The 22,337-nt window shown below is 41.8% G+C and overlaps 1 protein-coding gene across 3 annotated transcripts in view; it reads right to left on the bottom strand.

Annotated features, from left to right (window-relative positions):
* Positions 1 to 238: 238 nt before the first annotated feature.
* LOC124278528 (alpha-1A adrenergic receptor-like) overlaps positions 239 to 22,337 on the bottom strand; it is a 201,604-nt gene continuing 179,505 nt past the window's right edge. For all 3 annotated transcript variants that reach the window (XM_046714257.1, XM_046714254.1, XM_046714255.1), the window contains exon 4: positions 239 to 1,732. In XM_046714257.1, coding sequence (XP_046570213.1) covers positions 996 to 1,732 — 737 coding nt within the window. In that variant the 3' untranslated portion in view covers positions 239 to 995. The remainder of the gene's footprint in view (positions 1,733 to 22,337) is intronic.

The raw sequence follows: 22,337 nt of genomic DNA, 5'->3' as shown, positions 1-22,337 counted from the left end.
AAGTAGAATAAAGGTAATGCCTTTTATCATAGAGAGCGTTGTGTGTATAAAGTGGCATCGTTTTAATGTTGGACATCTGAAAGAGCATTGTACCTTGAGGTAGCATGTTGTAACGTGTCATTCATAATAACGAGCGCAGTGTCCATGTAGCATTATTGTTATGTGAACATTGCATGTATATGAAATATTATAAAATAACCAATCAATGAAATAATCTCTTACGAAAACAATCTTGTTAAAAATATAATTTATCCAATACCATACACAAACTACTTTGACTACATACATGTACGTCAGCATATCAAGCATAGAGTCATTGTTGTGTTCCACAATACACCCTAATGACACCAACAACCAGATCGTGTAGCAGCAAGTGGCAATACTAGTGGCTTCACAGCCAGACAGTGTCAAATACAACCAGTTTCACTCGGGGGGAATATCAGAGCGCTGGTTCAATATCTGGCAGAAAAACTCATGGTCATCAATCATGTAGGAGAGCTTCTTGGATAATGCTGCTCATCGCCTCGTTCACATTAATTCTCTACTCAGGTGCCTAGCTAGTTATTTCCTCGCCTTGCTTGCAACTGGGAAGTGTGTCTACATATCTGTTTATCTCTAGACCCGTTCTGATTATACTTCTCTCTGATTGCTTTGGCAGCTCAGGGCACCACTTAAACATAAATAGTTCATCAGTTATTTTCCATACTGTTAGGTATAAAACTATATTTACTTGCACGTTGAGCTGAACGCTTGTGCACGTCAATGAATTTAATTTTCCTCAAGTGCAATACATGCTTTATAGCAGTTTTCATCATGATTGGGGACATGTCAAAAGGTTTTGCCTCTACGTCCACCATAAAACACACACTCTCCTTCAGTGAAGGCTATTGCCTCTCAGTTCATCTCGCTGGCAAGTCTCAGCCTGCCGCCTGCATATATGAATGCATCTCAAAGTGTTTCAACTTGAAAGGTGGAGAACATGTGGTTTGAAATTACTAACTGGAACAATCTGCCGTGAATGGCGTGGTTTCATCAATATCTGATCCTGAATCACACCTAATCAATATAAGCGGGACATCTGGTACGGTATATGTGGTCTCTTTAACTCTCTTATGATTCCTGCTGTTCGTAATAACAGAGTTAACATATTCTTCATCATCGGCAAAGCTACTTTCGTCTAAACACGTGCTGGAGTTTTGTCTCCGATGTATCAAGGAATCGCCTCTGTGAAGACATTGATCAGGCAGGAGAGATTCCCGTGTGTCATTCAAGGTCTTCACTGTCCCACTTTCCGTCTTACAGCTGCTGTCATCACCACTATCCTCACAGTAGGTTTTCCTCTTCATCTGGAATATTCGCAAGCTATGGAGGGGGGAGTCGGGGGTACCCCTGGAAAGAATGTTTGAGGCACTGTGGTACTCCTGAGGGACTGCCTTTTTGGCGGAAGACGGTCCCTTGAGGGACACTGGCCTGTAGATCCTGGAGGCCTGACGATGCACCTCGGTGGTAGAATGACTGCGGCTCACATCCATCGACGACGATCGTTCACTCTTCTGCTGGAAAAGTCTTGGACGCCGCCGGAACTGACACAACAGTATACGTTTGAAAGCACGTTGGAACTCCCTGCTGGAGCACGCATAGATAATTGGATTCATGAGAGAGTTGCAGTAACCAAGCCAGAATATGATCTTGAAGAAAATCTCCGGAATCTGGCAGTGCGGGCACAACGAACCTGAAACACGAGGAACAATATTAGTGTATGATCAGTTTGGGCATTTGTCAAAAATATAATAAACGTTAAGTGGTTGGAGTTCTTAACTCCGGAATTTCTTGTTCCAAAGAATGTAAAGTTGAATACCCATGTTATAGGCTACTACTCAACATACATCTATACGGCAATGAAAACTGGGTAGGTTTAAAGATGCGAGTCAGATACAATTAGAAAATACATCGTTTGTACTTGTCTCTACTTTAGTCAGCAGTATCCATTGGAGATCATTTTAATAATAGAGCGCCCCCTGTTGCCCATGTTCTCCATCACGCTCTGACTAGTCATATCACGATTCATATATTTTACTTGGCACACGTTGCAACTTGCTATCATTTCGATGATGCCTTTGAAACACTGACCCGCCATCTGAGACGTTTCCTTGTCGTCACAGGAAGATGGGCGAACGTTGTAATATCAACAGTTTTATAACACTAACAGTTATCGTCAAAAGAACGGTTAAAGTTGTTCGTCAAGAAGCTCAGTAAAAAGATAATGGCTTCAAACAAGTATGGTTGACCAGGCATGTGTGCTGTGATTACCACAGTGAAATGTGTGGACTCACGGACCGAGGTATGGTTCCATATCAAAGTTTAGACGATGACATTTCAATGGGGTCTTGTGAATGGTAATTATCTAAGCGTGTGTTCTCTACGCAGTATGCCTCTCGTGTAGAAGTACACTGAGATTGCGTGTGTTATCTTTAGACTGTACGTATTTTGCCTGTGTTTCCCAACTCCCGCACGCCCTGAATTTTCATTCCGACGTAAAGTAATAATAAAAGGTTTTCGTATCTCAATTTCTCCGCTGTGCTCACCATTGCACACTCGTAAATAACAGGTCAGCTTAACCTTGATCTTTCTTCACCAACATTTATCAAAAAATGTTTCCTATGTGAATTAACTCGTTCTGTATTATCTATCAATTTATAGTTTATTACAAATTGATCTCGATTCTAAAGTTTCATGAATTAAGATACCCAATTACTGAAAAATGCATTATGTATTTTTGTTTTTTAGCCAGCTCTCGTATTAGTTGAGGTAAGAACAGAGAATACATAAAGTATCCAGAGGACATTACACATACTGCATGTACGTTTAGGTGATTGTAAGACTCTCATCTATGGATGATATGTTGGACGTAGTTGAGACTGCCACGTCTCTATGAAGACGAGTAACTTCTTTGAGAGGCGTTTGGACGGATACCGATATATGGAGCAGGAGCGAGGGTTCTGTGTCGGTTCTGTCACTGGTATCAAGTAGGTCACAACAAGCTTCTCTTTATTAGTGGTACAGTGTCAGTACAGTGCTACTGTGATCACTGGCTTCATACATAATGTATTTCATGTGATACTTAGATACTCCAAGTAGGTCACAACAAGCTTCTCTTTATTAGTGGTACAGTGTCAGTACACTAGTAGGTCACAACAAGCTTCTCTTTATTAGTGGTACAGTGTCAGTACAGTGCTACTGTGATCACTGGCTTCATACATAATGTACTTTCATGTGATACTTAGATACTCCAAGTAGGTCACAACAAGCTTCTCTTTATTAGTGGTACAGTGTCAGTACAGTGCTACTGTGATCACTGGCTTCATACATAATGTACTTTCATGTGATACTTAGATACTCCAAGTAGGTCACAACAAGCTTCTCTTTATTAGTGGTACAGTGTCAGTACAGTGCTACTGTGATCACTGGCTTCATACATAATGTCTTTCATGTGATACTTAGATACTCCAAGTAGGTCACAACAAGCTTCTCTTTATGTATGTATGTATGTATGTATGTATGTATGTATGTATGTATGTATGTATGTATGTATGTATGTATGTATGTATGTATGTATGTATGTATGTGTGTGTGTGTGTGTGTATGTATGTATGTATGTATGTATGTATGTATGTATGTATGTATGTGTGTGTGTGTGTGTGTGTGTGTGTGTGTGTGTGTGTATGTGTGTGTGTGTGTGTGTGTGTGTGTGTGTGTGTATGTATGCATGCATGCACGTATATATGTATCTATCTAGGTGAACGCATAATTTAATTCAGTATGTTTTAGGCCTAGGAATTGCAGAGAAAACCCACTATTCCACTACGGCAAATGCGCGGGTCATTAACAATCTATTCCGAAACTTTAGAGGGTTCAGCACACGGTCTTTGAAGTCTTAATTAAGATATGACGTCAGACCTACTGGAAATGCTTCCAAAGTGGATACCCAACCAAGATGAATATCAAAGATGACTTTATCAAGAATCTGTGGGGTCGACATGGTAATCAGTCTCCGAGGTGACATTACAATACTGCAGGATGAAGAAGGAATCTTTTGGAAACTTAGCCCACGCCTTTGAGAGGGACAAGTTCTTGACAACCAGTAAACAGTGAACAATTATCACTATGCTGTTACCTTTCGTGAATTATGTCAATCCGAGACGTGAAGTAAATGAATCTATTGTGTGATTGTGTGTGGCAAATCATTACCTATGTGTTACAAGCATCCGTCGGTCCCTGACAGTGTTCAATATCATATCTAATAAACTTGATGTTCGTAACGGAATCGTAATCATGTTTTACATAACTTGTCGTAGACATTCACTTGAATACAGCAACACACAATGTCTTCCTTATACTTCTCATTATTTCAGTAAATGTTGTTTCAGTATATTATATTTTTTTCAATGCAGACATATAAACAGAAAGACAGACTGGTAGTTCTATTCAATAAAGCATTAGCAAGTGTGTTTGCTCATCATGATAGAAATATATATATATGTTAATAGTTATATATTTGAAGCATACGTTGTTCCTCAATACACAACGGAATAAGAATCATGTGCAACTCATCTCCAACAGCCACACAGACCTTTCAGTTTCCATGAAATACAATAAGTGACATTTATAAATGGTATTTTCATATCTGCGAGTCGCTGTACCAAGAATATAATTGAAACATCTAAGTCTGGAATAAGACCTGAGGAAGGAACACGATTGATTCAAAACCTTTCCATTTAGATAGGGTGTAATCTGATTGTAGTAAACCAAGTACGTTTCTCATGCAAGTTGATTATTCCAGTACATCTTGTGTATTGATTACATGTTCCACCTTGTATTTCATATTTGTTTACAATTTATGGCTGCTTTCCTCATAAAACCTAACACCATCAGACTTTAGATTATATAATGTTATACACCAACACAGAAGGACAACAGCTAAGACACGATTTGTTGAATAGTGGTATTACACCTGATCTCAATGTAATCAACCAACTGATATTGAACACCGTAGACTTAGAGAGTATTAGAGATGTTCTGTCCAGATCGCAAAACAGATCACACAAAGCCGAAGTCAATCAAACGTTTTAAGAAAACAATACATTTCGGGCTCTCTTTGGAGGACAGGGTTAGTTAAGGCTTTCAAAAGTTATATATTATTTTTCTGTATAAATGCTTGTTCGTTCTTTGCATGTTCTTTTAAGTCTATATATTTCAGCTACATTAACGGCTATTTTCAACGTGGGTGACATTTTGGTCAAATTAAACTGTCAAGTGTATGCTTTGTTTTGCCCTAGGTTTATATCGCAATAAGTCTGTGAATAAGTCTGAACCAGTCATCACCGGCAACGTTACATGCAGTCTGTATGAGATGACATGCAGTCTGTATGAGATGACATGCAGTCTGTATGAGATGACATGCAGTCTGTATGAGATGACATGCACTCTGTATGAGATGACATGCAGTCTGTATGAGATGACATGCAGTCTGTATGAGATGACATGCAGTCTGTATGAGATGACATGCACTCTGTATGAGATGACATGCAGTCTGTATGAGATGACATGCAGTCCGTATGAGATGACACGCAGTCTGTATGAGATGACATGCAGTCTGTATGAGATGACATGCAGTCTGTATGAGATGACATGCAGTCTGTATGAGATGACATGCATGAGATGACATGCAGTCTGTATGAGATGACACGCAGTCAACTACGTCACTTAGCCTGACAATACGCATTATGTCCTTCGTCCCCATTTTAGAAAAGCATAGGATTACTGGGGAGATCTTAACCGGACTCGCTTATGGATAAATTTTCTCAATGTCTCCTCTGCTTTCTTCCATGTTGCACCGAAATGTCACTCACAACAAAGTTGTGTCATAATCCGACGTGAGGGGGAGACAGGCGACAGCAGGTCTCAACAGTACAACATTTTGTGTATTTCCTCTGGGAGAGACTTCATTCTTCAAATGAATCTAAAACTCCGCATGCCATTCATTCCGCATTTCAACATGAGGATATTTGAAGGGCAATTGAAATGCGCAAAGTAATAATCATTATTGAACCTATTGCTGCTGCACTTGATGCCATTCTAAATGCTGCCTCACCGACACATGACCAGTATATGTTGGAATGTGTTAAATAAGAAAACCTGATTAGTTCCTCATATATGTCAGCGTGTGAATCACTGATGTATATTCCACAGCAGATATATTATCTGTGTATAGGGTGGGACCTGAATCTAATTCGTATTCTGTGAGTGAGTTTGTTTTTACGCCGCTTTTAGCAATATTCCAGCAATATCACGGCGGGGGACACCAGAAATGGGCTTAAAACATTGTACCCAAATTCGTATTCAAAATTTGCAAAGGATCACCACTTTCAAAGGTAATACACCAAAATCTGAGCTGAGATAGCAAACCAACATTGTTTAATGACCAAAACTGTGTCAGCATTTGAAACAAAATAAAAAAGGAATCAACAGGTGACCAATACTCAGGTGATCACGTGTCAAAATGAGCATATCTGACCAACACTGAAACGTCAAAACATCACGAAAACAAATTCTTTCTCCTGAACAGTCAGTGAAGTGTATGTTATCTACGTGTTTTTCAAGGAACAAAGTTCAGCTCTTCATTGTGAGTGTTGCCAAGTTCCTGAGATGAGGGAAGAATAGGGCGCCATGAAAAGGCACTCTGCAGGTTAAGGGCAAGGACTAATCGCAGTAGGCATCAACTACCCTGGTACGAGGATGGTGGCTGGTAAGAATGCATCAGCATGCGGTTACATGTACACATCGTCACGTCATATCTATAGTGCAGTCATACATTTTATGCTTCCTCACTAGTATATATTTTACAAATATTGATTGTATATATATACACATACATACACATGCACACACATACACACACAAAAACATTTTTGCTTTAAATGTTTGCGTGATGATCATCTACCGTTGAACTGAACGCGAATTCTCGAACTATACGATGCACATTTTGTTGTTGTATGCTTCCAAATGAGTAATATGAAAACTACTATATGTTTCATCGAAGAAACAAATTTTTTATACAACTTGATAAAACTGTGTCTGCTATAAAGACATAAGGGTATGTAATGATTTGTTTAACAACACCTACAGAATTACTGAATGTCTCTTAACGTTGACAACAGTATTCTGACATGACCACCTACTGAATGAGGTTCTTGAGAGGCATATAGAAGTTGGTATTCAAGTACAAGCCAAAATAAACAAGCTAAGAACCAATAAAAATACAACGGCAATCAACCCCATCTGTGAACTTTGTAATCATAACCTTAATGAAGATGAGAACCATGTATTGTTTGTTTGTGACAAGTATAATCAAGCCAGAACTCTATATCTACAGAAGCTACAATCAGTCTACAGAGGCCCACTAACCATTCAGGCAATTTTCATGTCACAAAATAGTAATGTACATCATCTAACAGCTATCTATCTCAATGAGATATTCAAAATAAGATCAATATGAAACTCAAATGTTTATGATAACGTGTAATTTAAATTGTATTTGTCAACTGTATCATAGGCCTTATGGCCCAAATACTACTGAATAAACTTCTCTCTCTCTCTATAAGACAAAATATTATGGATGTCAACTTCTTGTTTATTCTATAGCCAACGTTTCTGGGCTTTTCCTTGCCCCTTCGTCATTCACCATAAAGCCCAGAAACGTTGGGTATAGAATAAACAAGAAGTTGAGATCCATAATATTTTGTCTTATACTATCTACTGAATGACACAATACTGACTGATTTATAATGATGTGACTAGCTATATATTTGACACAATACTGACTGATTTATAATGATGTGACTAGCTATATATTTGATTGCCTCCTCATAATGATATCACGACTACTGTGTAAGGATGTGACTACCTATTGTGTATTGATGTGACTGTCTATAATTAATATCATTCTTTCTGTATCAGGGTGTGTGTTTAGGGTGTGTGTATCAGGGTGTGTGTACCTACTTATAATGTGACTGTCTATCCCCACGCTATCCCCGTCAGTGCCGTGTTGGTAGAGAGGCAGCCAGCTCTGTGTGTGGGATCAATGCTTACGAACATTATCAACTACGATATAATGTGTTCTTACGAAACATTCCAATGGCGTCAGCTGTCAGCGTAATACATTCAAACACACCCAAAGTTTTAGGCGCGGGCTTAAATATTCATCGAAAACATCATACCAAGTATTATTGAAAGCTTTCAAAGTGCTCTATCTGACATAATCTTTTTGGGATGCTCATAGAGGATTTTTTACAGCATCTGCCACCCGCAAGCTTCATGTTAGACAACGGATCTGGGACTACAATGAAAAAACACTTCATGATAAACTCCCTTTCTCTAATTTCCAGCTACAGGTGTTTGCACTCTGGTCTGTCACGAGCAGATAACATCCTTCAATTCACATACATGCAACAAAAACATGTTCTCATTCGGAGTGATTAGTATCTTGTTTAATCCTGGGCATTCAAGTGGACATATTAAACCGTCGATATTAATAGAGCCACATGTCACGCGTTATGTTTCACTCTACTTCTGACAGGTCATGTTGAGAGAGAGAGAGAGAGAGAGAGAGAGAGAGAGAGAGAGAGAGAGAGAGAGAGAGAGAGAGAGAGAGAGAGAGAGAGAGAGAGAGAGAGAGAGAGAGAGAGAGAGAGAGAGAGAGAGAGAGAGAGAGAGAGAGAGAGAGAGCGTTTTCCTGGTAGTCTGTGAGTTGACGCTAACCTTGAACGATATGTCAGTTGTACTACGACGTGTCTGGTGTATGTGGGAGGAAAGCCCGGAGTGATGCAGACCTTCACCCACGTGCACGGGTATGGTGCCAACAAACCTACAATCAAGTTCACCCCAAATCCCCAAGTGACGCAACTCTGCACACCGAATTGTGGCGTGAGACGATAGATGATGGAGTAGGTTAACAGATCTATCTTCAGCTGGGAGGGTTGAGGACACGTACACTTAAACTGTCCAAGCTGATGGGACTCATATGCATGTGGGAATCTGTACAGTACGTCAAAATATCTAGCTTCATTTCACAACGTTAATCCTACTGGCACACTAAAGTCTGATATTTGTCTGTAGGTTGGGTTGGAACGAGAAGGGATGGAACTGATGTGATATGATGCATAGCAATGGTGCAGAGAATATTTGGCACGCATGCATTGTCCTGATTAGTCAGTGTTCTGTATGCAAATATTTACCCCTCACACATGCAGTGCTTCCCAGCAACAAGTTGGTTTTCATACCAACTCAAGGCGGAGGCGACGGGAATAAATATCCGGGTAAATATACAACTGTATCTAAAGAGTTAATTATTTCCTGGCCACATATTTGGTTACATAATAAACAATCTGTCCAGTTTCCTCCCCTGTCAGTGATTCTGTTTATGCTCAGGGGAAGCCATGTCACTGTTGCCTGTGAGAATGTTGGCAGACATAGAGCCATCAACCGGTTCAAGGTTTGTAATCACATCGACCTATTTGAAGCACTACGCATACGTTATTGGTAGAGTTACGCTAATAACCTTCTGACAAGCATGTGGCATTGTTTACTTATTAAGCACAAAACACCATAAAGTTGTGAGAATCTAAACCCGATTCAGAAGACGGTAATATTACCGTGAAACCACAATGGTTTGTTTTACTGACTAGAAGATAAGAAGTTAGTTCAAGGATGTTCACTGGCAAGTAGCACACCGCGGACTTCAGTGACGTCTTATCCATCGAAGCTATGCATCATTAAGACTTCATTGGCGAGAAGCACACCGCGTACTTCAGGGACGTCTTATCCATCGAAGTTATGCATCATTAAGACTTCACTGGCGAGTAGCACACCGCGTACTTCAGGGACGTCTTATCCATCGAAGTTAGGCCTTCATTAAGACATCACTGGCGTGTAGCACACCGCGTACTTCAGGGACGTCTTATCCATCGAAGTTAGGACTTCATTAAGACATCACTGGCGTGTAGCACACTGGGTACTTCAATGACGTCTTATCCATCGAAGCTATGCGTCATTAAGACTTCACTGACTTGTAGCACACCGCGTACTTCAGTGTCTGCTTATCCATCGAAGCTATGCATCATTAAGACTTCACTGGCGAGTAGCACACCGCGTACTTCAGTGACGTCTTATCCATCGAAGCTATGCGTCATTAAGACTTCACTGACTTGAAGCACACTGGGTAATTCAGTGACATCTTATCCATCGAAGCTATGCATCATTAAGACTTCACTGACTTGTAGCACACCGCGTACTTCAGGGACGTCTTATCCATCGAAGCTATGCATCATTAAGACTTCAGTGACTTGTAGCACACTGGGTACTTCAGTGACGCTTATCCATCGAAACTATGCATCATTAAGACTTCAGTGACTTGTAGCACACTGGGTAATTCAGTGACATCTTATCCATCGAAGCTATGCATCATTAAGACATCACTGACTTGTAGCACACCGCGTACTTCAGGGACGTCTTATCCATCGAAGCTATGCATCATTAAGACTTCACTGACTTGTAGCACACCGCGTACTTCAGGGACGTCTTATCCATCAAAGCTATGCATCATTAAGACATCACTGGCGTGTAGCACACCGCGTACTTTAGGGACGTCTTATCCATCGAAGCTATGCATCATTAAGACTTCACTGACTGGTAGCACACCGCGTACTTCAGGGACGTCTTATCCATCGAAGCTATGCATCGTTAAGACATCACTGGCGTGTAGCACACCGCGTACTTCAGGGACGTCTTATCCATCGAAGGTATACATTATTAAGACTACACTGACTTGTAGCACACCGCGTCCTTCAGTGTCTGCTTATCGCTCAAAGCTATGCGTCATTAAGACTTCACTGACTTGTAGCACACTGGGTACTTCAGTGACGTCTTATCCATCGAAACTATGCATCATTAAGACTTCACTGACTTGAAGCACACCGCGTACTTCAGTGACGTCTTATCCATCGAAGCTATGCATCATTAAGACTTCACTGGCAAGTAGCACACCGCGTACTTCAGGGACGTCTTATCCATCGAAGCTATGCATCATTAAGACTTCACTGACTTGTAGCACACTGGGTACTTCAGTGACGTCTTATCCATCGAAACTATGCATCATTAAGACTTCACTGACTTGTAGCACACTGGGTACTTCAGTGACATCTTATCCATCGAAGCTATGCATCATTAAGACTTCACTGACTTGTAGCACACCGCGTACTTCAGGGACGTCTTATCCATCAAAGCTATGCATCATTAAGACTTCACTGACTTGTAGCACACCGCGTACTTCAGGGACGTCTTATCCATCAAAGCTATGCATCATTAAGACATCACTGGCGTGTAGCACACCGCGTACTTCAGGGACGTCTTATCCATCAAAGCTATGCATCATTAAGACTTCACTGACTTGTAGCACACCGCGTACTTCAGGGACGTCTTATCCATCAAAGCTATGCATCATTAAGACATCACTGGCGTGTAGCACACCGCGTACTTCAGGGACGTCTTATCCATCGAAGCTATGCATCATTAAGACTTCACTGACTTGTAGCACACCGCGTACTTCAGTGACGTCTTATCCATCGAAGCTATGCATCATTAAGACTTCACTGACTTGTAGCACACCGCGTACTTCAGTGACGTCTTATCCATCGAAGGTATACATCATTAAGACTTCACTGACTTGTAGCACACCGCGTACTTCAGTGTCTGCTTATCCATCAAAGCTATGCATCATTAAGACTTCACTGACTTGTAGCACACTGGGTACTTCAGTGACGCTTATCCATCGAAACTATGCATCATTAAGACTTCACTGACTTGTAGCACACCGCGTACTTCAGGGACGTCTTATCCATCAAAGCTATGCATCATTAAGACTTCACTGGCGTGTAGCACACCGCGTACTTCAGGGACGTCTTATCCATCGAAGCTATGCATCATTAAGACTTCACTGACTTGTAGCACACCGCGTACTTCAGTGACTGCAGCCGCGTTATCCATCAAAGCTTGCATCATTAAGACTTCACTGACAGTAGCACACCGGTACTTCAGTGACGTCTTATCCATCGAAGCTATGCATCATTAAGACTTCACTGACTTGTAGCACACCGCGTACTTCAGGGACGTCTTATCCATCGAAGCTATGCATCATTAAGACTTCACTGACTTGTAGCACACCGCGTACTTCAGGGACGTCTTATCCATCAAAGCTATGCATCATTAAGACTTCACTGACTTGTAGCACACCGCGTACTTCAGGGACGCCTTATCCATCAAAGCTATGCATCATTAAGACATCACTGGCGTGTAGCACACCGCGTACTTCAGGGACGTCTTATCCATCAAAGCTATGCATCATTAAGACTTCACACTTGTAGCACACGTACTTCAGGGACGTCTTATCCATCAAAGCTATGCATCATTAAGACTTCACTTCAGGTACTTCAGGGACGTCTTATCCATCAAAGCTATGCATCATTAAGACTTCACTGACTTGTAGCACCGCGTACTTCAGGGACGTCTTATCCATCAAAGCTATGCATCATTAAGACTTCACTCTTATTCACCAAAGTACTTCAGGGACGTCTTATCCATCAAGACTATCATCATTAAGACTTCACTGACTTGTAGCACACCGCGTACTTCAGGGACGTCTTATCCATCAAAGCTATGCATCATTAAGACATCACTGGCGTGTAGCACACCGCGTACTTCAGGGACGTCTTATCCATCGAAGCTATGCATCATTAAGACTTCACTGACTTGTAGCACACCGCGTACTTCAGTGTCTGCTTATCCATCAAAGCTATGCATCATTAAGACTTCACTGACTTGTAGCACACCGCGTACTTCAGTGACGCTTATCCATCGAAACTATGCATCATTAAGACTTCACTGACTTGTAGCACACCGCGTACTTCAGGGACGTCTTATCCATCAAAGCTATGCATCATTAAGACATCACTGGCGTGTAGCACACCGCGTACTTCAGGGACGTCTTATCCATCGAAGCTATGCATCATTAAGACTTCACTGACTTGTAGCACACCGCGTACTTCAGGGACGTCTTATCCATCGAAGCTATGCATCAATAAGACATCACTGACTTGTAGCACACCGCGTACTTCAGGGACGTCTTATCCATCAAAGCTATGCATCATTAAGACATCACTGGCGTGTAGCACACTGGGTACTTCAGTGACGTCTTATCCATCGAAGCTATGCATCATTAAGACTTCACTGACTTGTAGCACACTGGGTACTTCAGTGGTGAGTTATTCAAGGATGTTGTTGCAACATTACGAAGTCACTGACGTGAAACATAGCCTGTGTTAATGTGTATATCATAGAGTGGACATTACTTTACCGAGGATCTTAAGTGTATTTCAAGTCTGACCGTGAAGAATAATCAGCTGATATCCATGCCGTCCATCGTCAAAACCACTGAAGGGTCTGTGTAACTTTAAATTCCTTGTACAAACCTATCTTTCATTATCACCCGCCACATTTCAGGCTCTGTTTCTCTGTATGTTTATCACGTAAATATTGAAATAACCTCTTAGCTATCCTTTTCACTTACGTGAATAAAACATGTTTATACTAAACAAGAAAATCCGCTCCAGATATAATTTTGTTTATACTTTTAAACGTAAACAGACTGGTAAAGGAAGTATATGTGGATTTGTTTATTGGACGTGCGCAATGTCGAAGATTGGCATCAAAGGAACGGACAATGCTTTATTAAAGGTGGATGGAAAGCCAATAACTATACGTAACGGTGGTCTGCCATATTGTCATGTCGCATTCAGATCACATGACTGCGGTTTGGCGGACACCGATTGCAAACGCACAGAGGTCAGCAGACCCGTCGTTGTGTAGGTGTCGCTGTCACTGCCGATTAGAGACGCCGTCCCAGCAGTGACACAAGCTGGACACAAGCTGCATATTACGGACAGTCACAAGGACTAGAGAGGACCAAGAGTATATATCGCGCAAATAGTGGTGAACGTCCACTGAGCCCGGGCGTCTCACCACATGCTGGTAGGACTGAATGGTACATGACTGATCGGACGTCTTGTAGCGAACCATCACTGCTGTCGGCGACACAGTTATCCACATAGAGGAAGGACTACTTGTGTTTTTTTAAAAAATGTATCTAATTTTGGTCACCATTTCACAAAAGAGTTTAGTTTCCAATCCAGCAGCTTGGGCGTTAGGGTGTGACTGGCATGCCTATCTGTCGGACACCACGGGTATTTAGGAGATGCAAATTGATGCTCGCCGTGGTCGAGTATTGAAATCACAGGACACGACTCACATAAACCTAAGATAAGATAGGATTACGTTTACTGCATACAACGAGCACGACTACTTTACTTCTATGTTCGTCATTCTGTTTGGTATCTGAGTATATTCAGTTCGTATTTCTACCTATTCATGAGGGAGATAACAAGAGATTTCTTCCTTGTCTGGCTGACTGCTTGGGTAACAAAGTCCGACCTACAGACCCACTGCCCATGTCACACTGGGGTCACATTAAGACCAGGGATTCCACGATGTAATCAGTTCCTCGCTGTAGTCGTCTACGCACACCATGACCTTTACTGAAATCCCCCTGCTAAATGTTGGCTAACACCGGCATCATCTAATACAAGTTTCCATTCATCCCCACTATCAGGTTGCTCGGATGCATTCCAGGTGTTGGGTATCTCAGTGTAATTATTGTATAATGGATGTAAATTCGAAACATTGGCTTGTTACAAACACGACGCATATTTGTCTGTACTTTGACATAACAATGTCGTAATACGTACATATCTCAAATACAATATTCCGACTTACATTTTCATTGACGTGTTGCCATCAACATCTATCAGAACCCCTTTGCCGCCAACATTACAACGATAACAGCATTTTACGTATCATCAAGAAGTTCAGTATGCTTGATCAATAATTGTGTGGGTTTATAATCATGCTTCACAATAAAACGTGTCAAATAAAATGTTTCGAAATCCCCATGATACAAACCTCTCCACGCAACACATTTGTCATCCATTTTGGTTATTGTCTCTAAAGGCAATATGTGCATCTAACGTATGTTCCGACCTCAGAATCAATATGATCGGGTCGTTCTTTGTCTCCAAACGCGTATCGCTATGTGAGCAAGTGAGTTTGGTTTAACGCCTTTCCACGTTTCAGTGGTGTGTCATCTTGACGCTGGAGGAGAAAACAAAATGCTGAAGGTTCTCAAGCGTTTGCCGTTCATGGGAACCCACAAGCAGACGACTGATGCGGACATACCTAGAAGTATGATCTTGCCAAACCTTGTACCGGCACAACCAAGGAATCCGCACAGGACACCCGTGCCCCTTTCAAAATATAAACTTAAGACTTCATGCAATGCAAACAAAGTAGCATATGAAAGTCGTCAGAATAGGTGGTTTCAGTATGTAATGTGATGCTACAAAATAAACTGTGTTTCAAAGGAAAATCGATTCCATAGAAACCATTGCAATAAAAAAAGAACTTTATGGTTTTTCTAATGTAATTCCAATAAGTCGCTATTTAAAAAATGTTTAGTTTTAGCTTTAAAACATGTTGGTGGCCGATGGACAGATGGGTTTGATTATTGGAAATACCCAACAATAAAGCAGGAGGGATACTATCGACTTGTCTGAAGGGCTTTCAGTGGATCGAACGCTGTACACTGTAATCGGCCAATAGCAGCTTGGATTTATTCTCGCCAAATGATATAAAGACACGTAACGACCATCTAAAACGGTGGACAATTATATCCTGTTTGGGGCTGTACAATGTCAACCAAGTCGACGGGTTCTCCTCAACATTGGCATCATTTGTATGAACACACCTTTAAATTGCGAAGAGTTTACAGTAGACTAAGGCTTAGTCTCTGAATATATATAATTTTGATAGTAACAAACAAGCCCATTTATATTGAAAAGGAGCCCTAGGGAGACCAGAGATTAAGGCTTAGTCTCTGAATATATATAATTTTGATAGTAACAAACAAGCCCATTTATATTGAAAAGGAGCCCTAGGGAGACCAGAGATTAAGGCTTAGTCTCTGAATATATATAATTTTGATAGTAACAAACAAGCCCATTTATATTGAAAAGGAGCCCTAGGGAGACCAGAGATTAAGGCTTAGTCTCTGAATATATATATTTTTGATAGTAACAAACAAGCCCATTTATATTGAATAGGAGCCCCAGGGAGACCAAAGATTTAGGCTTAGTCTCTGAATATATATATTTTGATAGTAACAAACAAGCCCATTTATATTGAAAAGGAGCCCCAGGGAGACCAGAGATTAAGGCTTAGTCTCTGAATATATATAATTTTGATAGTAACAAACAAGCCCATTTATTTATTATTGAAAAGGAATATATATAATTTTGATAGTAACAAACAAGCCCATTTATATTGAAAAGGAGCCCTAGGGAGACCAGAGATTCAGACTGAGGAAATCTAGACTTGCTTTATTTAGGGCTTTAGCACTGCAGAGAGAGCTTGGCAGTAGGGAAATTAATGTGGTTCAGGGACTGTGAGACAGGCTAAGTTTACAGCTGTTCGTCTACCCATTGAATGTCCGTTGTGACGCCGTCCCTTATTTCCCGCTTGGATTCTATTCGGAATACATGTTGCCCTTTTGGAAGCGTCTTCCGCATGTCACGGCTTAGTGATTTGTGGAACCAACATTTCGATCTCTGTTTAGAAAGCTTCATGTTTATTGTTTCCTGCAGCCTTCTGTTCGATTATTTCTGTAAGAAAATCACTATGTACATTTTGTTTTTTCCCCATGATTGATAATTTCCAAATAATAAGGGCTGACGGTTTAGCGGCACAGTAATCAAAAGTTGTTTAGGATGATCTGTGTTTTCACGGGGTGACATTGATTGATGAAAAACAACCGCGCTGACCTTTTAGGGGTAGTTATTAACTAGGCTACATAGACGTTTTGCGGGATTTTGTAATTTGAAATGACTTGCCGCAAATTATTCAATGTCTGTTGCTGTGACAAGAAGAGTTCAGGGAAAATTCCACTGCCAGTCTTAACCGCAATGTTGGTGAGAATATATGACAGTTTGTGAAAACGCTGAGCTCTGCTGATTCTCCAGGTAATTCTCTTCATTTAATCTTTACAAGCTAACAAGTAACAACAGTGGATCATTTTCCCTTACCTTGATATTGGTTGAATTCTTCAAAATAGGTGTTGCAACGCTGTCGTTGAATAAAGAAATGCGCGTTATATCCAATGCGGAATCGAGATAAACAATATCGCTAGGCAAAGAAGGCAAAGAAATATCTTACATATCAAAGGCACAGAATTATCTTACATGAAGAATACGCTCTAAAAGAATACGCGCATGTTAAGATCACTTATATGCAATCCTCTACAGTTAGACACAGATAGCATTTATCTGTTGACACTTTGAAAAAAATAGGGAGTCGTAAAACAGTGTATATTGGGTCTAAAATGATAAAATAACCCATTTCTGTTGGTTTGGGTTATTGATTTAGAAATTATATTTCTTTTTTTTGCAGTTTTATCAACTATGGAATTCATGCTACTACAGGTTCGAGCAATGCTGGCAGATATATACATTACATCACGTACTTCTGATATTCTGAAAAGTTGGATATATAAATTAAAGATACAACAATAAGTCATCAGAACTTCATTAATTATCTTCGTCGTTGCAGAGAAAATAGAACTTGTAGACAGAACTCGGGAGTTTTCTTAGATTTGAATTGCCCTGCGCATTTATCAACGGAAGTCAATTACTAAACTATTGATAGTCACACATACAATCGATGCATCGATAGTTTTTCGTTTCTGTCATCGATTAATTGCTATCGGAGACACATCAATTGCAATCCATCGATAGTTCGATGCATCGTTACAGCCCTACTAACAATATGAAATACGTTTGGATCCATATTACCAATCTGAGTTAAGCAAGATTATAATGATCTCATTATAACGGAATGTCGTTTAACCTTATACATTAAAGTACACACCGGCAGGATGCTGGTAGATTGAGGTAATTCCATGCAGATAACGCAGACTATGTGCAGCACGGTAATGTCACAGGGTACGTGCCTCCTAGCAGTATGGTAACGTCGCCTGTTACTATACGTGCCTCCTGGCAGCACGGTAACGTCGCCTGTTACTATACGTGCCTCCTGGCAGCACGGTAACGTCGCCTGTTACTATACGTGCCTCCTGGCAGCACGGTAACGTCGCCTGTTACTATACGTGCCTCCTGGCAGTATGGTAACGTCGCCTGTTACTATACGTGCCTCCTCGCAGCACGCTAACGTCGCCTGTTACTATACGTGCCTCCTAGCAGTATGGTAACGTCGCCTGTTACTATACGTGCCTCCACGCAGCACGCTAACGTCACCTGTTACTATACGTGCCTCCTAGCAGTATGGTATCGTCGCCTGTTACTATACGTGCCTCCTCGCAGCACAGTAACGTCGCCTGTTACTATACGTGCCTCCTCGCAGCACCGTAACGTCGCCTGTTACTATACGTACCTCCTTGCAGCTCGGTAAAGTAGCCTGTTACTATACGTGCCTCCTGGCAGCACGCTAACGTCGCCTGTTACTATACGTGCCTCCTGGCAGCACGGTAACGTCGCCTGTTACTATACGTACCTCCTGACAGCACCCTAACGTCGCCTGTTACTATACGTGCCTCCTCGCAGCACGGTAACGTCGCCTGTTACTATACGTGCCTCCTGGCAGCACCGTAACGTCGCCTGTTACTATACGTGCCTCCTGGCAGCACGGTAACGTCGCCTGTTACTATACGTGCCTCCTGGCAGCACGGTAAAGTAGCCTGTTACTATACGTGCCTCCTGGCAGCACCCTAACGTCGCCTGTTACTATACGTGCCTCCTCGCAGCTCGGTAAAGTAGCCTGTTACTATACGTGCCTCCTGGCAGCACGCTAACGTCGCCTGTTACTATACGTGCCTCCTAGCAGCATGGTAACGTCGCCTGTTACTATACGTGCCTCCTCGCAGCACGGTAACGTCGCCTGTTACTATACGTGCCTCCTGGCAGCACGCTAACGTCGCCTGTTACTATACGTGCCTCCTGGCAGCATGGTAACGTCGCCTGTTACTATACGTGCCTCCTCGCAGCACGGTAACGTCGCCTGTTACTATACGTGCCTCCTTGCAGCTCGGTAAAGTAGCCTGTTACTATACGTGCCTCCACGCAGCACGCTAACGTCACCTGTTACTATACGTGCCTCCTAGCAGTATGGTATCGTCGCCTGTTACTATACGTGCCTCCTCGCAGCACAGTAACGTCGCCTGTTACTATACGTGCCTCCTGGCAGCACGGTAACGACGCCTGTTACTATACGTGCCTCCTGGCAGCACGTTAACGTCGCCTGTTACTATACGTGCCTCCTGGCAGCACAGTTACGTCGCCTGTTACTATACGTGCCTCCTCGCAGCACGGTAACGTCGCCTGTTACTATACGTGCCTCCTGGCAGCACAGTTACGTCGCCTGTTACTATACGTGCCTCCTGGCAGCACGTTAACGTCGCCTGTTACTATACGTGCCTCCTGGCAGCACGGTAACGACGCCTGTTACTATACGTGCCTCCTGGCAGCACGTTAACGTCGCCTGTTACTATACGTGCCTCCTGGCAGCACGGTAACGACGCCTGTTACAATACGTGCCTCCTGGCAGCACGGTAACGTCGCCTGTTACTATACGTGCCTCCTGGCAGCACGCTAACGTCGCCTGTTACTGTTGCTACTGCCTACTTCTTACACCTTACGGCGAGGTCAGTTCTCAGAGCCCAAGCATGGGTCAGTAATGGCGTGGGATACTGTACGTGCTCCCTACATACAGTATACGTGACGTCAAGTCTATGCGCCTTCTCACTACACAGTACTTTTTGTGGCGCCTCGCTTTGCAACACGTGTTTCACAATGGCCATTCTCACTGCACAGTAACGCTGTGCGCTGCTTGGCGTGGATTAACTATACAAGTTAATAGATTGTTCCTTTTATTGTAAATATCACGGCACCGTTACGTAGTGGTCTATGTACTCAACGTTATTCCTTTGTGCAAGGTAACCAAGTGTTCTATTAACTCAACGTTATTCTTCACTGCGCGGTAACGGCGTGGGCTACTTTACGGGCCTCTTCACTTTGCTTCACTCGTTTACGTGGTTGGTTACTCCGCAGAACTGGTGTCGGCGGGAACTACATTACTTGACTCCTCACTGCCCGGAGATGACGGGGGCTAGTGTCCCCTCACTTTACAGTGATTCGGAGAGTCCTCACAGAAACTGCTTCAGATAAAATGTGAAGTGTCACAAGTCAAACCAACGTAATAGCAGCTGTCCAATCTCACCGTGACGACTTGATTAATCATTGGCAATAACGCTTTCTCCACTGTTCCTAGTCCACCCGCCCCGATGGCCTTGTGACCAAGATAGGGATGATCGATTAGTGTCCCAGTGTCACTGTGTCACGTACTAGCACTAACATCGGGGCCACGTGAACCAGGCACCACACCACCATCCCTGCAGCGCTATGACGATGTTGTGTGTAAATAGATATACACTACATTGTGTAAATCATACCAAACTACATAACGCTTTCTCATTGGCACCAACATTCGATACATTTGAATTGAAAACTGTCAGGTTTTTTCACTGACCTTGTGGTCATGAACAGATGACAAAAAGCCAACACCAAAATGAATGACCACCAGTTGTATATTGAATCAGATAAGTTGGGATTGAACTTATAAACAGGTCTCTGCAGAAAATTCTTTGCATATCAAAAATATTTTGACTAGCAACATATATGAACAGATACTATAAAAATATTTACAAACAAATGGTTCACAGCTCATGTGATGCAGTGCAGCAATTTATCGACAGAACGAATCACTTTCGTATAATGAAAACACGAGTGTAATAATTCTTTTAGAACCACATTAAATACTTTTAATTCGCACAATCGATTGATTCAGCGACCTCGAAGTTAAGCTGATAAGGATAATATTACCACTTGTCTCCTGTTTGACAACAGCCCCACTTAGTAGATTAGATTACCGCGTGATTTCAGTTGTCACCGGAATTACCATGTCAGCTGCCCTGTTCTCGAGTGTATTTGTCTGAGTATGTGGAATATCCCTGACACGGCGCCCGGCCATTGTTCACATCCAGCCTACGTACGAGTAGATCCTTCCACGATTCCTGCTAATCTTAGACGGACTTAATGGATCAATCGGACCTGACTGATGGTGATAATTAGTAGCAGTTACTTTACAGGAGGATAGATTTGGGTATCTGCTCTCTGTGTTAGTAGATTCCAGTGTACATGTGTGTATCGAAAACGAACAAATTAAACCTAACTGGATTTGCAACGTTATTAGCCAAAGTGAACACTTGTAACACATATAACACGTGGAAGACGTTTATTCTCGATATTCTCAAATATTGACTAATATATGGTCATTCCTTCACAATACAGTGTAAAACAGTACAATAATGATATACATGCATACATAAACCCTTTCTGATACTTGTAGGGACACGGGTGTTTCCAGCCTTTGGAGGTTCAATATACATCTCAGCCCCGTGTTGGTGGGGTTTAAACGTCTGGCACCCACCTTAGGTTGGACTTCCCACTCAATCAAGGAGAGGTTATCCTATGTTTACAGTTAAAGTCATAGACTGGTTGACACCTCTTTACGTACTGAGGGCGAATCATATTATTACACTTATATCACGCGAATATGATATGCTTAAAGTGAAAGGAGGATACTGTCGATACTGTCGTGGTATTCACTTGCATATAACAAACTGGTTGGATCCTGTTTATCAGTCAGATATTGTACCAAATGGCATATCGATTACTGAAGACAAGCAAACCGAAACTATCTTTGTAAAAGACGGAGATTATCGTTTCCTGAAAGCTCAAGGCCTTATATTTCTGGACTTGACCCTTCCTAGTACGGATGAGGTAGTCATTTAACTGAATGGGTTTTGCTTTCAACTAAAGTTCACTGTTATTACATCGATAGATTGTCATCGTGAGCCTACTGAAAGGTACAGCCTCATGTAAGGAAATATTACTATAATGAGTGATTTATCCAGGCCATCGAATACTAGTATGACAAGGCTGGATGATTTGAGTAATTGTGTCTTGAGTGACAAGACATATAAGACTAGT

The sequence above is a fragment of the Haliotis rubra genome, unplaced genomic scaffold (assembly GCF_003918875.1).
Source record: "Haliotis rubra isolate DU_JTF1 unplaced genomic scaffold, ASM391887v1 Scf239, whole genome shotgun sequence".
In the NCBI taxonomy this organism is placed as follows: Eukaryota; Metazoa; Mollusca; class Gastropoda; order Lepetellida; family Haliotidae; genus Haliotis; species Haliotis rubra.
The sequence above is the reverse complement of the archived record's forward strand: the minus strand, read 5'-3'. Positions and strand labels throughout refer to the sequence as shown.